The following is a 17,846-nucleotide window of genomic DNA, read 5'->3' as shown; positions in this document are numbered from 1 at the left end:
ACTCGGGTGAGATGGAGAAACATTCATAATTACTACTCAGCCGTGCACATCACCATAGAATAGCTTTATATGGCTGTATACTCTGCATTACTTCTTTGAAGGGAAAACGTGTCTTAAATGGGCGTATATGCAGTAGTTTAATTAGCAGCAAGAGACCAGTTCAATTGGTTGGTTGGTTTCACTTGACTAAGTCTACAATTGCTAACGATTTCAGGCGCTGCTTGCTGCAGCTATATAAACTCATACATCCCTGCATGTTCAAACCATCACTCACGCCACAATCACAAACAGAAACACAGGAGAGAGAAAAAGATCAGATGGCATCCTCCTCTTCCTTCCTTCTCCTCGCTGTTCTTCTTGCCTTGGTCTCATGGCAGGCCACTGCCTCCGATCCTAGCCCCCTCCAGGACTTTTGTGTCGCCGACATGAATTCACCAGGTACTATCCGGTTCCTCATCATGTTCTCACCAAATAAATATGTTGAAATGAATTTCTGGAAATTATATGCAAGTCGAAACAACTTTGTAAGACCTAAGCTTACATTATAAATCTCTTCTATGTACCAGTACATGTCAATGGGTTTGTTTGCAAGAACCCAATGGAGGTTAACGTTGATGACTTCTTCAAGGCAGCCGCCCTCGACAAGCCTAGGGTGACCAACAAGGTTGGATCCAACGTCACTTTGATCAACGTCATGCAGATTGCTGGACTCAACACCCTCGGCATCTCAATTGCGCGCATTGACTATGCTCCCTTGGGTCAGAACCCACCACATACGCACCCTCGCGCCACTGAGATCCTCACGGTGCTCGAGGGGACACTGTATGTTGGCTTTGTTACATCCAACCAGCCCGCCCCAAACAGAAACAAGTTCCTCTCGAAGGTGCTCAACAAAGGTGATGTGTTCGTCTTCCCCGTGGGGCTCATCCACTTCCAATTCAACCCCAACCCCCACAAGCCTGCCGTTGCAATTGCCGCGCTCAGCAGCCAGAACCCAGGGGCTATCACAATTGCCAATGCGGTGTTTGGGTCAGACCCACAAATATCCGATGATGTTCTTGCCAAGGCGTTTCAGGTGGAAAAGAATACAATAGACTGGCTTCAGGCCCAGTTCTGGGAGAACAACCACAACTAAGTGAAACGGTTGGCTTATTACACGGAGGACCAGTGCGCAAATTAAGGACATGTTTGAGTTTGTAGATATGCATCCTAATCTATAAAATAAATGGAGCATATGTCATCCCATTGTTGTGTCTGTAATGAGTGAATGTATTTCTACCTTCTGAATAATTGACAATATCATTTTTAGCACACTGATATGATCTCATATGCGTTTTTGGTTCTAATGTTTCGTATTTCTCAATAAAAAATAAATATTTTAGGCTCTTTTTCCCTTGTTCCGAAACAAGAGATGACTAGGTCAAAAAAAGGAAACAATACACGATTATATGGTAATCCAGTATATGTTTGATGCTAGGGTTGAACACCTAGGATTATGTTGCAATACGTGCGAAGTATGCGATGGTTGGAGCCCGATTGTGCTCAGGACTTAAATGTGAAAGTTGAATGTGCAAAAGTAGCCTCCTAGAGTCATTGTTCTGCTCTCTTGCTTTCTGGTGTATGCTATAAGAAATTTGCGGTTCCTGCTTGTAATATTTTTAGCTTCCTTTTGGTTCAAAAATCTTGTAAGTTCAATTGACGGTTGCTTTAATGAAATTTTGATGAGGTGGATCGTTTTATCAAAAAACTTATGAGCATTATTTTTGTTTTTCTGAAGTTGAGATAAAAATATGATTTTTACTAAGTTTTAGAAACTGGGCACACCGGAGACGAGATTCCAAAAATTTGCTCCAACATACATATAGAAAACACGCGTAAATGTACAAAAGAATAGATTATTACCTAACACCCCCAAAATGAATATTATTTAAGTTATTTCTTTGTAACAAGCATCTCATAGAAGCATTTTATCACAAAACGGACTTCGGCCGCTTGGCTGAACGATATATGGTGTTGAGGAAATCATCATACAGGATGATCAAAGAGAGCATGACAAACCAAGACAAACACACTAACAAGCACCAGAAGTGCCCAATTAGACGCCTCCAGCATGCCGCGAGAGGAAGCACAGGAGAGGCGGGACCACCTGAAGACTCAACCAGGACCGATGATGACATTTAACCAGATGCCACCTTGAAGAAAACGCTGGACTCTGTCACGTCGACACCACCCAACTGCTATTAGAGAGGACCGTCTGCCCAAACCAAGGAGCTTTGACCCTACCAGCGAGCAGAGATGACGAAAGGAGGTCATTGCTGCATGTACAAGATAGGTGCAAGCAATACGGTGGATCTCCGTACCATTCTGAACACGCCACCGCGACTGAAAGACTACACTCACCGATGACGAACCCAAGAGGGTCATGACGCACTGCGCCGCCACCATCGCGTCGGCTGTGGGAGAACAATGACGACGATCCAAAGATGGACGTGACTACCAAGACATCACCTCCACCAGCGTCGAGGTGCCGAACTTTCGCCTGAACCATCCCGCACCCTCGTCATACGTCCAGCCTGTACCTTCACCTGTGCGGCGGGCGTGTGCGTGCGTATATATACCTTCACCTGTGCTGCTGCGGATTCAATTCGTGTTGAAGGAAAGTGCCGTATGTGCGGCGGGCGTTCGTGCGCCGGAAATCACCGTGTCACTGTCTCCCTGTTCTCCTTCTTGTGCGGCGGGCGTTCGTGTGCCTGAATCACCGCGAGAGGGCAGCAAGAGAGTGCGAGAACTACGTGAGAGAGAGAGAGAGGGAGAGAGAGAGAGAGAGAGCTAGGGCTTGAACCCATCAATTGGCATCAGAGCTACCAAGTTCGGGGCCGTGGCGCGCGGTGGCATCCGTGGCGGACATGGAGGTCTCGGCTGCAGCGCAATGGAGAGCACGTGGTGACGGCGACGCACGACAAGCACTGCGGTCACGAAGGCGAGGGGGTCGTTGAGGACCTGCATGGTGGCACAGAGGCCGCTGCAGCTCGGCGCGACGAGCGTGGAGGCGCAGTGGCCCCTGGCACGGAGACGCGGTGCGGCGGCGCATGGGACTGCGGGTTGCTGCAGTGGCAGCGAGCGGCGGCTCGTACCGGAGGTGCGCGGTGGCATCGGGTGGACGAGACGATGACTACATTACCACAGAATTGTGCGATGTTTTACAAAATGTTGTTTTTCCAAAATCACTGCCCGTGCGAAGGCACAGGGTTGATGACTAGTGTATGGAAACTCAAACAAACACTTCCAAGTAATTAATCAGTTTATGAGTCCTGTTTACTCCAAAAAAGAAGCAGGTGTGGTCTGATTCTTAGATTTATATTTACAATGAACTGGTCATGATTGAATCGTAGCAAGGTGGAAACTAACTACTCTTACTAAGATCATATGAAAAGTTCCTGCTCAGCTCCATCTTCATAGCTTGTTCCCCCTTTTCAAAAAAATAAAAAAAAGCTCCATCTTCATAGCTCTCCTTTTGGTTAGCTAGGAACGTCCACTAAGCATTAAGATCCTTGCTTTCTTCCTATAATTACTCAACAACTGCGAGAGAAATTTGACCAGGTAAATATCTGGTTGATGGGGTTATCCTCCTCTTTCTAAAAAGAAAACTGATTGACGTGATGCTAGCAGGGGCAGCTGCAAAATAGCAGGTGTATTATGTGGATTCATGCATGGATCAACGCGCCTTGATTTCTTCCGCTTGTTGCCACAGTCTGCTACCTACTGTGTCATCTTATGCTGCTGGATTTCATGACAAATAATCTATTGGCAAATCTACAATTTCATAGACTTTTTTTTTCTTTTGAAAAGGGACAATTTCATTGTTTGAAATGCTCGATCGCACACATCATATAGCAATTTCTGGAGGAACATGTGTAGTAGTCACTCCACGTCTTTAGAAGCCCACGCATGAGTTGGTGACTTTCTGTCATCCTACAGCTAGAAAACGATTGGCTTACATGACTTGGCTTTATTAATAAATGTCTGTCTGCATCGTAGTGATGTAGAGACAGGGGTTTATCCTCCTTTAAAAAAAAACATGACTTGGCTTTTCTCAGCTGCTCTTTGACTGACCTCGTGCTCAGCAGTTCTTACAATGACCAAGTATATCATAATTCTCATTTTCCCTGGTTGTCGTCGGCTTGGTCCTTTGCGCATCTCGGAAGACTCACACTCCACATAGCTAAGCCCCTAGTTTCAAACAGGTCGAATAGTCTTAGTTTTTCTCTTTAGATCTTAAATTCTTAAGGACGTAGAACATTTAGAGACCCATTTAGAGATCTAGAACATTTAGAGATCAATTTATTTTCCATGCATAATTCCTATTTTATGCAATTGTGTATAATGCAAACGTTTCTTGAGTTTAAATTCCTAAGGATCCAGAACATTTAGTGATCAATTTATTTTCCATGCATAATTGCTATTTTACTGCAGTGCAAGGTCACTCAAATGACACACTTTTGTCTGTGCAGAGAAATAACCTACCTGCTGTCTGGCAGTACCTCGAGACGTTTGCTATACTTATTTACTTAAAATTTCTAACACTGGTAGTGAGAGCTCCTGTATGTCAATGCTTTTTGACCTGTGTGAGTGTGTGACCAGTACACTACACAATTCTGTAGATGTCAGTAGAATCTTTTTATCTGTAACTGCTGACCATTCTGATATTACTTGCTGGCTGAAGATCATCTTGTCGATATTTTCATGATAACTGGATGCGACAAAAAATGCACATTTAGTGAGATGTCTTTCCGTTTAGATCTGTATATTTATACATCTCCTCTTTGCAGGCACTAACTTCATATGTTTCTATAGCAGCAAACGTGATCCTTCATTTAATAAGAAGATGTTAACTACTCTGGCTCTCCATCGTCCATTAATGTCGTTGCTTCTTCCTGAAAGTAATCAACCACTTGGAGAGAAATTTGACCAGGCAACTGTATATCTGGTTGACGTGATCATGACAGGGGCTGTTACATATAGTAGTGGTATTAGGTGCGTTAATGCATGGATCCACGTGCCACGATTTCTTCCTTGTTTGACACAATCAAAATTAATACTCACAGTAATTATTACTAAGAGGTGCATCAGATGGAGTACCTTTCAAAAAAAAATTCAGATGGAGTACCTTAATTTGCTTCTTTGTTTATTAAAGAGAAAAAAGTGTCGCTTTGGCATCTCAAAAGGGAACTTTGATTATAGTATATCAAAGATTTGAATATGGCTGACCATGTCCGAAAAGTTCATGCAGAATAATCTAGTGGGCAGCCAAAGACAATTTCTATCCGTTGATCGGTTCCACTTGACTATGTCCGTTGCTCACGAGTTTGCACTGCTCGCCACGCCTATATAAACACATACATCCCTGCATATTGGAAGCATCACTCACCCAACAAATACAACAGGAATACACAAGAGAAAAGAAGACCCAAAGGAGCTGAAATCAAATGGCATCCTCCCCTTCTTTCCTTCTCCTCGCTGCTCTTCTTGCCTTGGTCTCATGGCAGGCCGTTGCATCCGATCCTGGCCCGCTCCAGGACTTTTGTGTCGCCGACATGCAATCACCAGGTACTGCTTACTTCATGCTTTCCTGTCCCGCTATCACCAAATACATATGTTGAAATAAATTTCTGAAAATTATATGCATGTTAAAACAGCTTTCTTGTAATACCTAAGCTTACCCTCTACATCTCTTCTATGCACCCAGTGCGTGTCAATGGATTTGTTTGCAAGAACCCGATGGAGGTCAATGCTGATGACTTCTTCAAGGCAGCCGCCCTCGACAAGCCTAGGGTGACCAACAAGGTTGGCTCCAACGTCACCTTGATCAATGTCATGCAGATTGCCGGACTCAACACCCTCGGCATCTCAATCGCGCGCATCGACTATGCTCCCTTGGGCCAGAACCCACCACATACGCACCCCCGCGCCACTGAGATCCTCACAGTGCTCGAGGGGACACTATACGTTGGCTTTGTCACATCCAACCTGCCCGCCCCAGCCAGAAACAAGTTCTTCTCGAAGGTGCTCAACAAAGGTGATGTGTTTGTCTTCCCCGTGGGGCTCATCCACTTCCAATTCAACCCCAACCCCCATCAGCCCGCCGTTGCAATTGCCGCGCTCAGCAGCCAGAACCCAGGGGCTATCACAATTGCCAATGCAGTGTTTGGGTCAGACCCACCAATATCCGATGATGTTCTTGCCAAGGCGTTTCAGGTGGAAAAGAATACAATAGACTGGCTCCAGGCTCAATTCTGGGAGAACAGCCACAACTAAGTGAAAGGTTGGCTGATTACACAGAAGACCAGTGCGCAAATTAAGGACATGTTTGAGTTTCTAGATATGTATCCTAATCTATAAAATAAATGGAGCATATGCCATTCCATTCCGTGTCTGTAATGAGTGAATGTACTTCTACCTTCAGAATAATTGACAATATCGTTGTTTATCACACGGATATGATCTCATATTTTTTTTGGTTCTAATGTGTCATATTTCTCATAAATATTTTGGGTTCTTTTCCCCTTGTTCCGAAATAATAGATGGTTACGTAAAAAAGAAAGAATACATGATTATCTGGTAATCCAGTATATGTTTGATCCTAGGGTTGAACACCTAGGATTATCTTATAATACATGAGAAGTATGCGATGGTTGGAGCCCGATTGTTCTCAGGATTTAAATGTGAAAGTTGAATGTGCAAAGGTTGCAGCCTGGAATCGTTGTTCTGCTCTCTCGCTTTCTGGTGCATGCAATAAGAAATTTACGGCTCCCGCATGTAATATTTTAGCTTCCTTTTGGTTCAAACTCTTGTAAGTTCGATTGACAGTTGCTTTAATTGAAATTTGATGAGGTGTCCCGTTTTATCAAAATACTTATGTGTATTATTTTTCTTTTTCTTAAGTTGAGAACTAAAAATATGATCTTTACTAAGTGTTAGAAACTGGGCACACCGGACACCAGGTTCCAAAAATTAGGTCCAGCATACATACAAAAAACATGCATAAATACACAAAAGAAACGATTATTACCTAAACTGCCCAAAAATGAATATTATATGAGTTGTTTCTTTGTAACAAGCCTGTCATAGAAGAATTTTATCACAAAACGAACTTCGGCCGCTTGGCTGAACAATACATGGTGTTGAGCAAATCATCATACAAGATGATTAAAGAAAGCGTGGCAAACCAAGCCAAACACGCTGAGAGGAAGCACAAGAGAGGGTGGACCACCTGAAGACTCAAGCAGGACCGACGACGACATTCAACCACACACCACCTGGAAGAAACATTGGACTTTCTCGCGCCGAGACCACCTAACTTCTCTTAGCAAGACGATGTTAACTACTCTTACTAAGATCATGTGAATTGTTTCTGCTCTCTACCATCATTGTTTATGCGTGCGTGTCTTCGTCCTCATTGACACAATCCTTTAACTACTGCGTCAACCTGCAACCTTAAATTTTTTTATATCACTAGGTGACTCATATTGCCTAGTTTCTCTGTTTATTTTTCTTGGAGGATGGTAAGATATTCCATTATATCTCCAACCGTGCTTTCTAATCATATGTATGTTAAGCTGCTAACACACATCTATAAACGTATAAGTACGTGTATGTCCTTTTTATCCCATGCCATATCTTGTGCACAGTTTTGGTCATGAAAAATCCGGTGACAAATATATAGTTTGATTATGTTAGTGGCCACAGCTTGAAAAGCTTGGTTGCACGCATTCTGAAGCAACTTAAAAGAAGGGAGAGTGGATAAATCTAAGCAGATGACATTGTCTAGGTAGAAAACGATTGCTTTGCATCACTTGTCTTTTCTCAACTCCTCCTTGACCTCGTGCGCACCAGTTCTCACCATGACCAAGTATGTGATATCTAATAAACTATGGTGATGGGTCGTGACTTTTCGTGGAACCAACCCTCCATGCATTGCGCCGACTTGGGTGAGATGGATAAATAATCGTAATTACTACTCAGACATACACCAGATGATGCAACAGCGCTTAGGCATATTAAAAGAAAACTTGAGAAGTTTGTGCAAAACTTTAATCAAAAGCCAATAGATGATTATATGTTAATGTGCTCAGAGGTTGCAATGTTCAAGTTGAATGTGCAAAAGTTGCTTCCAGGAGTCGTTCTTGTGGTCTGTCTTTCTGGTGCATCTAAGAAGTAGTCTACGCTTCCTTTGCTATGAAACTTGTTGTTGTGGTTGTCATTAGTTCTATTTTTCCTCATTGTTCTGTTTTAGCTTCCTTTGGGTTCAAAGTCTTGTAAGTTTGATTGATCATTCTCCAGAAAAACTATTGTAGATATCTGAGTCCCAAAAAAACAATTAATATTTGAGTTGTTTCTTTGTAATAAGCTTGTGATAGAAGCAATTAAATCATCTGGAAACTTTTTTTCTATACTAAATCTGCCAACAGACACCTCCAATAAATTAATCTGTTTATGAGTGGCCGCTTGGCCTAGTCTAGTCATTCGATGCACTATTTACTCTAGCAAAAGAAGCAGGTGAGGTCTGGTGCCATGAAGCTAGTCAGGAAGGCTAGGTTTATACACTGAACTGGTCATGCATGATAAAACTCTTCGCTAGAAGATGTTAACTAGTCTTGCTTAGATCGTATGGAAACTTCCTGCTCTCCATCGTCATGGCATTTGTATCATCTCTCCTTTTGGTTTGGTACTTCGTCCATTAATGTCGTTGCTTCTTCCTGTAAGTACTCAACCACTTCGAGAGACATCTGACCAAGTAAATATCGGATTGACATGATGATAACAAACAGGGGCTGCTACGAATCCGTTTACTACTCTGTCGTCTTATGTTGCTGGAATTTCATGACAAATCTATTGGCAAATATATAATTTCGTAGTTCCAAAAGCTAGATAGCACACATAATACTATATCAACTTGTGGAGCGAACAGGAGTAGTAGTCACTCTATATGTATCAGGCTCACGTAAGAGTAGGTAACTTTGTCTATGTCGGCATCAAGCTAGAAAATAATTGTTTGCCTTGTATAACTTGGCTTTTCTCAACTGCTCTCTTTGACTGATTTCGCGGGAACCAGTTCAGACTATGACCAGGTATATGATAGTATGATAGAAACACAGGATATTTAGATATATAATTAAACTTGTGGAATTCATTTGTTTCTCTTGCCGGATATTTCTTGTTTATAAATATTTTCCTTCATTAATAATGGCGACGGGTGGTGAATTTCCCTGGAATTAGCCCTGCATGCATTGTTGAGACTCGGGTTAAATGGAGAAACAATCATCGTTACTACTCAGTCGTACATCACATAGAGTTCCTTTATCTATCTGTATACGCTGCATTGCTTCATTTGAAGGGAAAACATTTATGCAAAATAGTTTAATCAGCAGCCCGAGACCATTTCAATCTGTTGGTCGGTTCCACCTGACTATGTCTATTGCTCCCGAGTTCGCACACGCCTCACTGCGCCTATATAAACACATACAACCCCTGCATGCTCAAAGCATCACTCAGGCAACAAACACAAAGAGGAACACAAGAGAAAAGAAGAGCCCAAGAAACTAAACTCAAATGGCATCATCCTCTTCCATCCTTCTCTTTGCTGCTCTTCTTGCACTGGTCTCATGGCAGGCCACTGCCTCTGATCCTAGCCCACTCCAGGACTTTTGCGTCGCCGACCTGCATTCACCAGGTACTACGCACTTCATGGTTTCATGTGATGTTATCACTAGATACGTATGTTGCAATCAGATTCTGAAAATTATATCCAAGAAAACGACTTTGTAAGATCTAACCTTAAATGTTACATCTCCTCTCGGCACCCAGTGCGTGTCAATGGGTTTGTTTGCAAGAACCCGATGGAAGTTAACGCAGACGACTTCTTCAAGGCAGCCAACCTCGACAAGCCTAGGGTGACCAACAAGGTTGGATCCAACGTCACTTTGATCAACGTCATGCAGATTGCTGGACTCAACACCCTCGGCATCTCAATTGCGCGCATCGACTATGCTCCCTTGGGTCAGAACCCACCACATACGCACCCTCGCGCCACTGAGATCCTCACGGTGCTCGAGGGGACACTATATGTTGGCTTTGTCACATCCAACCAGCCCGCCCCCAACAGAAACAAGTTCCTTTCCAAGATGCTCAACAAAGGTGATGTGTTTGTCTTCCCCGTGGGGCTCATCCACTTCCAATTCAACCCCAACCCCCACCAGCCCGCTATTGCAATTGCCGCGCTCAGCAGCCAGAACCCAGGGGCTATCACAATTGCCAATGCAGTGTTTGGATCGGACCCACCAATATCATATGATGTTCTTGCCAAGGCATTTCAGGTGGAAAAGAATACAATAGACTATCTCCAGGCTCAATTTTGGGAGAACAGCCACAACTAAGTCAGACATTTGTTGATTACACAGAGGATTAGTGCATAAATCAAGGATTTGATTGAATATCTCGAGCATCCTTATATCTATAAAATAAATGGAGAATATGTCACGCCGCTGTGTGTCCGTAAGCCATGAATGTATTTCAATGTTATGAATAATCAACAATATCTTTTTTGATCACTCTGATATGATGCCGTATGCTATTTTGGTTATTATGTGTCATATTTCCCATAACGAACGAAAATTCAGGGTTCTTTTTCCCCTTCTCCGATACAGTAGACGATTATCTAGTAATTTAATGTAAGTTTGCTGGTTTGGTTGAACACGTTGGGAAATTCCTCATGTATAGTGCTTGTGTGCAATACATCTGTGGCACTATAATGTCTACCATCGGTTATGACGAAAAAGGGGTTCCCCGCTTTATATTATATAAAGCAACCATCACCGCATTACAACCGTGTAGACCGATATAAACACACGCCACCACCGCACACAACACACACGCAAGACAAGATACAAAGGTGTCAGGCACTAACACACCACCCCACCGACTACCAAACTAACTACACATATGCGAAAAAGACCGTTTGGAGCCGATGGAGACCTCCACCATGAACCACAATGAAGAGGTGTGACCGACAACGATGAAGCCAGGACTCCAAAATGGTGTCTCCCAGAAGGGTACGACCACTGATAGCCGCCACCGCCCGATCATGTAGATCAACTTTTCATCCGGAGCATGATGAAAGGAGCCAGAACGCCGCGACGAAGCCTACAGGAAGGATACGACGTCAATAGATGCTGCCACCATCGGCCAGTACACGGATTGGGCAAGTGATGCACCCCAACGTTCACACCTCCGCCGCACCCTAGCTCCGCTAAACACCCGCAACCAAGCCACCCACGTGGCCATGGCTGCCCGCTCGCACCTGAGACGCACACTCCGCCTACGAATGTCGCGCCTCCTGCCGCCAGGGCTGCCGCCCTGCATTCAAACCCCTCCAAGACCAGCCAAAGTTTTCGGCTTTGGTCCAAAAGGCAGCCCCCAACCTACGGGGCCGAAGCATATGTCCCGCCTAGAACACCGCTAGAGCTATGGCAGCGCGCACAGGCATGGAAAGGGGGACGAAGGGGAGAGGACGTACGCATCCACGACCAGCACACCCTTGCACCGCCATCCCTCTCACAAACCTCCCCGCCTAGCACCCCATGTGCTGCCCCACCTCGGCGGACGGCATAGCTCAACGCGCGAGACCACCAACGACACCCGACCACCGGCGAAGACAACCCCATGAAACGCCGGCATCGACCAAAACTGCTCACCGGGGATCCCACCTTCGAGCTCGCTGTTGTCCGCCGTCGGAGCAACCGAAGCTAACCAGCCCGCCCTTTGTTCTACTGCTGCTACGCCTCCACCACCACCACCATAGGCCACGACGGGGGCAGCTGCCCGTAACCCGTGTCGTCCGGATCTAGATCTAGAAGCCTAGATCACCGTCGTCGCAAGCGCCCAGGCGCGCCCATCCACCAAGCTGCCAGGCAACTGGGCAGCAGGGTGCTGGAGCACAGCATCCACCCACTATATTACCATGGCACACGGCCCCCGCCATGTTCTGGCTCAGGTCGCCGGCCCTCACCAGCCCCGCATGGGCAAGAAGAGCCAGAGGCCCCACCGCCGGCGGAGATGGTTGGGCTTTGCCTGACCACACCGTCAAACGACGGTGAGGGCCAGTGGGATTGAGGGTCCCCCCGGTCACCTCGTGGGAGGAGGGAGGAGGATTTCTCTTCCTAGTCATGTCTGCCATTGGTTATGACGCGTGGACAACCTAATTGACTAGAAGATGGACAAGGGGCCCACAAGCCCGGGGGTGCAGCCTAACCCTTGGTCCACCACCCAGGCTTGTGGGGCCCCTGCAGCTCCGTATGACATAATTCTTGTCCTATAAATTCCCAATATTCCCGACACCCTCAGAGAGACAAACAAGAGAATTTTATCGCCGCCGCAAGTCTCTGTTCCGAACCGATCCCATCTGGAGCCCTGTTTTGGAGCTCTGTCGGAGGGGGAAACCGTTGGGGTGGCCATCTGCATAAACCTTGCTGCCTCCATGTTGATGTCTGAGTAGTTACTTCAGGATCTACGGTTCCATAGTAGCAGCTGGATGACTTCTTCTCTCTCTCTATCTCTCTTGGATCTTCAATACAATGATCTCCTCTAAGATCAATCCGATGTAATTCTTATGGTGTCTTTGTTGTGATCCGATGATTTGTGGATTTATGACCAGATTGTTCATTGAATAGAATTGGAGTTTCTTTGTTGTATGATTAAGTAACTATGCGTACTTTTTGAGTTATTTGTCTTCCCTGGCCGAGATAGATGGGTAATTCTTCAGAGGGAGTGGTGCATAGTAGTAGGTTCAACCTCACGGTGATCTTGCCCAGTGACAAAAAGGGGGCAAAGGCACATGATGTGTTGTTGCTACTAAGGATAAAACAACGGGGATTGATCTTATTGCTACGTTTCTTTCTGTTGAGCTACATCATGTCATCTTGCTTATTGTGTTACTCTATTTCTTGCCAACTTAACACTGTGACATGCATGCTGGATAGCGGTCTTGGGGTGGGGTAATAGTAGTAGATGCAGATGGATTATGGTCTAATTTTCATGCACATGATGCCTATACAAGATTATGCCATGAATGATATTTATTTGTCAATTGCCCAACAATAATTTGTTTACTATGCCATTACCTGCTTTCGAGAGAGAAGTCACTAGTGAACCTATGGCACCTGGGTCCATTCTCTATTATTATTTGTGTTGCTCTATTGCTCTCTTTACTATTTTGCCATTTGACATATCATTGTCTATCACTATTTGCTTTTAACTTTGTAACTAGCAAGACGAGGGGATTAACAACCCCCTTGCCAAGTTGGGGGCAAGCATTTATTTTGTTTGTGTGCAGGTGATGCTTATCTTGCTAGCTTGTGGACTCCTACTGGTTCGATAAACCTTGGTTCTTAACTGAGGGAAATACTTTTTACTGTTGTGCTGCATCACCCTTCCTATTATGGGATTAGCAGGGAACTGGTGTTGCATGAACTCATCTGTAAAGCATCGAGGGTGTGTAGCTCCTCAGACACTTGCAGTCGTGTGGCGTACGTCCGACATCGTTGTTGTGCAGTCGCAAGTGTAGTCGCGCACATCGCCATTCTTTGCTAGCTACGCAAAATATCCTGTCTGTCTAGCAGGTGGGCATTGCCGAGACTTGTAGATTGGTTGATGTGGGGTTTCGGAGCTTAAGGGCCACTTCCCCTTGGGTTTGTATCTCGTGGTGGTCCGTGGTGGATTGACTCCACCTCGGGCTCCATGCGCCTCGAAGGCATATTTTTCAGTGCCTATCTGTCAATCTCTGCACTAGGGAGGACGGTCGAGGCTTTCAACCCAGTTACGTTTTGAAAGCGCGCTGTCCTCGGTCTCCGCATCCATCTAGTCTAGCAAGTTGCCATGGGGTAAGATCTGTTAGCACCAATCTGTTCGAGCTTGTTCTCGGGCCTGCTTGGCCCTAAGGAGCTCGTTCCATATGTCGTTTAGCTCATCTTCTTCGGTCTTGAGATGTTGGGACTTCTTTTTGATGCTTTTGGTCGTACTAGCCAATCGCTTGCACATAGTTTTGAGCTGGGGTACCTCAAGGGGTAGCTCGAAAGCGTCATACTCATCGGGGCCAAGGCTTCCTTCCTCCTCATCCTCCAAATCATATTCTCCGTCGTTAGGGTCATCATCGTCCCCATTGATCATGTCGTCGCCGTTGTTATTGCCGGCGCCATTGTCTAGTGTGCGGAATAACTATTTTCCCGTGTCTTTGTGGAAATTGGTTATCTGTGGGGGAGACAACAATTCATTGGACAATATGGAAACTAGGAACTCGGCTTGCTTTAATAAAAAAAATCCTAGATGATCATGTTGTCGTATTCTAGAGCCTAATAGTTGGAGCATTTTGCAGAAACACGAGATGGGGGAAGGGTTGAAGAAAGGGTGTTAAAGATCAATCTGGTGATTCAGGAGGAGTATGCTTGAGGCCATGGTTGGAACCCGGTTGTGCTCAGGATTGTAGTGTGAAAACTTGAATGTGCAAAAGTTCCTTAGTAGAGTTGTTCTTGTGGTCACTCCCTTTCTGGTGCATGTGAGACTTAGTTTATTGCTCCTCCGCTGTGAACCTGCTCTTTTGGTTGCTGATAGCTCTATTTTCCTGCATGTCTTGTTCCAGCTTCTTTTTGGTTCCAATCTCTTGTAAATTTGATTAGCCGTTTGTTTAATGGAAATTGATGAGGAGGCAAATTCTCTAAAAAAAACTTATGATCGTTATTTTTTCTTCTTAAATTTAGAACTAGAAATATGATTTTTGCTACATTTCAGAAACTAGGCACACCAAACCAGGTTCCAGAAACCAGGTCCGACATATATAGACAGTATGCATAAATATACGAGAACAGATTATTATCTGAGTTGGCTCTTTGTAACAAGCTTGTGATAGAAGCATTTTATTTGTTTGATGGAAATATCTTGATCTTTTCCTTCACAAACCTACCAACGCGCACCTCTGACAAATTAATCAGTTTATGTGTGGCCACCCAGCCTAGTAACTGGATGCACTGTTTACACTAACAAAAGGGGGCAGGTGAGGTTTGGTGTCATGAACCTAGGTAGGAAGCCAACCGAGATTGTTAGATTTATGCACTGAACTGGTCATGATAAAAATTTTAGCACAAGGATGCTAACTACTCTTAGTAAGGTCGTCATCTCTCTCCTTTTGGTTAGGCAGATCCATTAATGTCGTCACCTCTTCCTGCAAATACTCAACTACTGCAAGAGAAATTTGCCCAAGCAAATACATATCTGACTACTGTGATGATAACAGGGCTGCTACATATGTCAATTGTATTAGGTGGATTCGTGCATGGATTGACGCACGTCGATGTCTTCCTTGTCGGCACAATCCGCTAGCTACCGCGTTGTCTTATGTTGCTGGATTTCATGACAAATCTGTTGGAAAATATATATTTTGTTTATATTAGTGGTCATAGTTTGAAAAGATAGATTGCATATATTTTATAATAACTTCTGGATAGAACAGGTTGATAAAAGTCCTTGCAAGATGTTAACTAGTCTTGCTAAGATCATATGAAAATTTCCTGCTCTCCATCATCATGGCCTCTGTGGCAGCTCTCCTTTTGGTTGGGCACTTCCTCCACTAATGCCGCTGCTTCCTCCTGAAAATACTCAACCACTTCGAGAGACATCTAACCAAGTAAATACCAGATTTGACGTGATGATAACGTACAGGGGCTGCTACATATAGCAGATGTATTAGGTGGATTCATGTGTGGATCGAGGCGCCTCGCTTTCTTCCTTCTTCACACACAATATGCCGTGTCGTCTTATGTTGCTGGGTTTCATGACAAATCTACAGGCAAATATATAATTTTATAGTTTGAAAACCTCGATTGCACACATTATTCTATATCAACTTCTGGAAAGAACAGGAGTAGTAGTCAGTTTATATCTCTTAAGAAGTCATGCAGGCACCCATGAATCAAGCCCACGCATGAGTACGTGACAATATTTGATGGCCTTACATGACTTGGCTTTTCTCAACTGCTCTTTAACTAACTTTGTGCATACACACCAGACCACCAGTTCAGATTCTGACCAAGTATGTGATACTGTATCTAATTAAAGTAGTGGAATTTCATTTGTTTATCTTGTCGCTGTTTCTTATCTTCAAAATAATTTCCTAAATGGCGACGGGTGGTGACTTTTCCTGGAACCAGCCCTGCATGCATTGTGGCGACTCAGGAGAGAGTTTCACATTGCTTCTTTGAAGGGAAAACGTGTCTTAAAGGGAACCTGTAAAGTTATGCAAAATAGTTTAATCAGCAGCCGGAGACCATTTCAATCTGTTGATCGGTTGCACTTGACTTTGTCTATTACTCACGAGTTCTGCGCCTATATAAACACATTCATCCCCTGCATGTTCAAACCATCGTCACTCACGCCACAAACAGAAATAGGAAGACGAGAGAACAGAAGAGCCAAAGACACTAAAACGAAATGGCATCCTCCTCTTCCTTTCTCCTCCTTGCTGCACTTCTTGCGTTAGTCTCATGGCAGGCCACTGCTTCTGATCCTAGCCCACTCCAGGACTTTTGTGTCGCCGACATGAATTCACCAGGTACTATCCGTTTTGTCATCATGTTTTCACCAAATACATATGTTGAAATCTATTTCTGGTAATTATATGCGAGTCGAAACAATGTAAAATCTGAGCTTACATGTACATCTCTTTTGCCCCCAGTCCGTGTCAATGGGTTTGTTTGCAAGAACCCGATGGAGGTCAATGCAGATGACTTCTTCAAGGCGGCCAACCTCGACAAGCCTAGGGTGCCCAACAAGGTTGGATCCAACGTCACTTTGATCAACGTCATGCAGATTGCTGGACTGAACACCCTCGGCATATCAATTGCGCGCATCGACTATGCTCCCTTGGGCCAAAACCCACCACATACGCACCCTCGCGCCACTGAGATCCTCACGGTGCTCGAGGGAACACTGTACGTTGGCTTTGTGACATCCAACCAGCCCGCCCCCAACAAAAACAAGTTCTTCTCCAAGGTGCTCAACAAAGGTGATGTGTTTGTCTTCCCCGTGGGGCTCATCCACTTCCAATTCAACCCCAACCCCCACCTGCCTGCTGTTGCAATTGCCGCGCTAAGCAGCCAGAACCCAGGGGCTATCACAATTGCCAATGCAGTGTTTGGGTCAGACCCACCAATATCAGATGATGTTCTTGCCAAGGCATTTCAGGTGGAAAAGAACACAATAGACTATCTCCAGGCTCAGTTCTGGGAGAACAACCACTACTAAGACAGACATTTGTTAATTACCCCGAAGACCAGTGCACAAGTGAAGGACATGGTTGAGTTCCTAGATATGCATCCTAATCTATAAAATAAATGGAGCATATGTCATTCCATTGTGTGTCTGTAATCAGTGAATGTTTTTCTACCTTCTGAATAATTGACAATATTATATTTGTCACACTAATATGATCTCATTTGCTTCTTTTGGAATCTGACGTGTCTTATTTATCATAACAAATTAAAATTCTAGGTTTATTTCCCCTTGTGATGAAATAATAGATTATTATATGACAATTAATTATATGTTTAATGCTGGGGTGAACACCTAGGATTTTCTTGCAATACATGTGAAGTATGCCATGGTTGGAACCCTGTTGTGCTCAGGATTGAATGTGAATGTTGAATTTGCAAAGGTTGCTTCCTGGAGTCGTTGTTGAGGTATCCTGCTTCCTGGTGCATGTAATTAGTAAGTTACGGTCCCTTTCCTATCGAGCTTGCTTTAGT

At 44.4% G+C, this 17,846-nt stretch overlaps 4 protein-coding genes across 4 annotated transcripts; all 4 read left to right on the top strand.

The window, feature by feature from the left end:
- Window positions 1-239: 239 nt before the first annotated feature.
- On the top strand, window positions 240-1,313 carry LOC125511604 (germin-like protein 8-11). Its single transcript, XM_048677023.2, has 2 exons — window positions 240-438; window positions 567-1,313. The coding sequence occupies exons 1-2, from the start codon at window positions 255-257 to the stop codon at window positions 1,133-1,135; spliced, it is 753 nt and encodes a 250-aa protein (XP_048532980.1). The 5' UTR covers window positions 240-254; the 3' UTR covers window positions 1,136-1,313.
- Window positions 1,314-5,423: 4,110 nt separating this feature from the next.
- LOC125511607 (germin-like protein 8-5) lies at window positions 5,424-6,492 on the top strand. The gene is made up of 2 exons (XM_048677026.2): window positions 5,424-5,607; window positions 5,747-6,492. Exons 1-2 carry the CDS (start codon window positions 5,487-5,489, stop codon window positions 6,313-6,315), a joined length of 690 nt encoding a protein of 229 aa, XP_048532983.2. The 5' UTR covers window positions 5,424-5,486; the 3' UTR covers window positions 6,316-6,492.
- Window positions 6,493-9,543: 3,051 nt separating this feature from the next.
- LOC125511606 (germin-like protein 8-5) lies at window positions 9,544-10,607 on the top strand. Its single transcript, XM_048677025.2, has 2 exons — window positions 9,544-9,730; window positions 9,865-10,607. Exons 1-2 carry the CDS (start codon window positions 9,610-9,612, stop codon window positions 10,431-10,433), a joined length of 690 nt encoding a protein of 229 aa, XP_048532982.2. The 5' UTR covers window positions 9,544-9,609; the 3' UTR covers window positions 10,434-10,607.
- Window positions 10,608-16,465: 5,858 nt separating this feature from the next.
- LOC147974015 (germin-like protein 8-11) lies at window positions 16,466-17,528 on the top strand. Its single transcript, XM_087522324.1, has 2 exons — window positions 16,466-16,654; window positions 16,778-17,528. The coding sequence occupies exons 1-2, from the start codon at window positions 16,534-16,536 to the stop codon at window positions 17,344-17,346; spliced, it is 690 nt and encodes a 229-aa protein (XP_087378450.1). The 5' UTR covers window positions 16,466-16,533; the 3' UTR covers window positions 17,347-17,528.
- The last annotated feature ends 318 nt before the right edge of the window (window positions 17,529-17,846 follow it).

The sequence above is a fragment of the Triticum urartu genome, chromosome 5A (assembly GCF_056163025.1).
Source record: "Triticum urartu cultivar PI428250 chromosome 5A, HENAU_Tu73, whole genome shotgun sequence".
Taxonomy (NCBI): domain Eukaryota; kingdom Viridiplantae; phylum Streptophyta; class Magnoliopsida; order Poales; family Poaceae; genus Triticum; species Triticum urartu.
Note: the sequence above shows the minus strand (reverse complement) of the source record. Positions and strands in the feature narration are given on the sequence as shown.

Excerpts from the sequence above, each read along its gene's own strand:
- LOC147974015 (XM_087522324.1), top strand. The coding sequence starts at position 16,534 with ATGGCATCCTCCTCTTCCTTTCTCCTCCTTGCTGCACTTCTTGCGTTA. Across the intron at positions 16,655-16,777 it reads CGCCGACATGAATTCACCAG|TCCGTGTCAATGGGTTTGTT; the intron begins GTACTATCCGTT and ends TTTTGCCCCCAG.
- LOC125511604 (XM_048677023.2), top strand. The coding sequence starts at position 255 with ATGTTCAAACCATCACTCACGCCACAATCACAAACAGAAACACAGGAG. Across the intron at positions 439-566 it reads CGCCGACATGAATTCACCAG|TACATGTCAATGGGTTTGTT; the intron begins GTACTATCCGGT and ends TCTATGTACCAG.
- LOC125511607 (XM_048677026.2), top strand. The coding sequence starts at position 5,487 with ATGGCATCCTCCCCTTCTTTCCTTCTCCTCGCTGCTCTTCTTGCCTTG. Across the intron at positions 5,608-5,746 it reads CGCCGACATGCAATCACCAG|TGCGTGTCAATGGATTTGTT; the intron begins GTACTGCTTACT and ends CTATGCACCCAG.
- LOC125511606 (XM_048677025.2), top strand. The coding sequence starts at position 9,610 with ATGGCATCATCCTCTTCCATCCTTCTCTTTGCTGCTCTTCTTGCACTG. Across the intron at positions 9,731-9,864 it reads CGCCGACCTGCATTCACCAG|TGCGTGTCAATGGGTTTGTT; the intron begins GTACTACGCACT and ends CTCGGCACCCAG.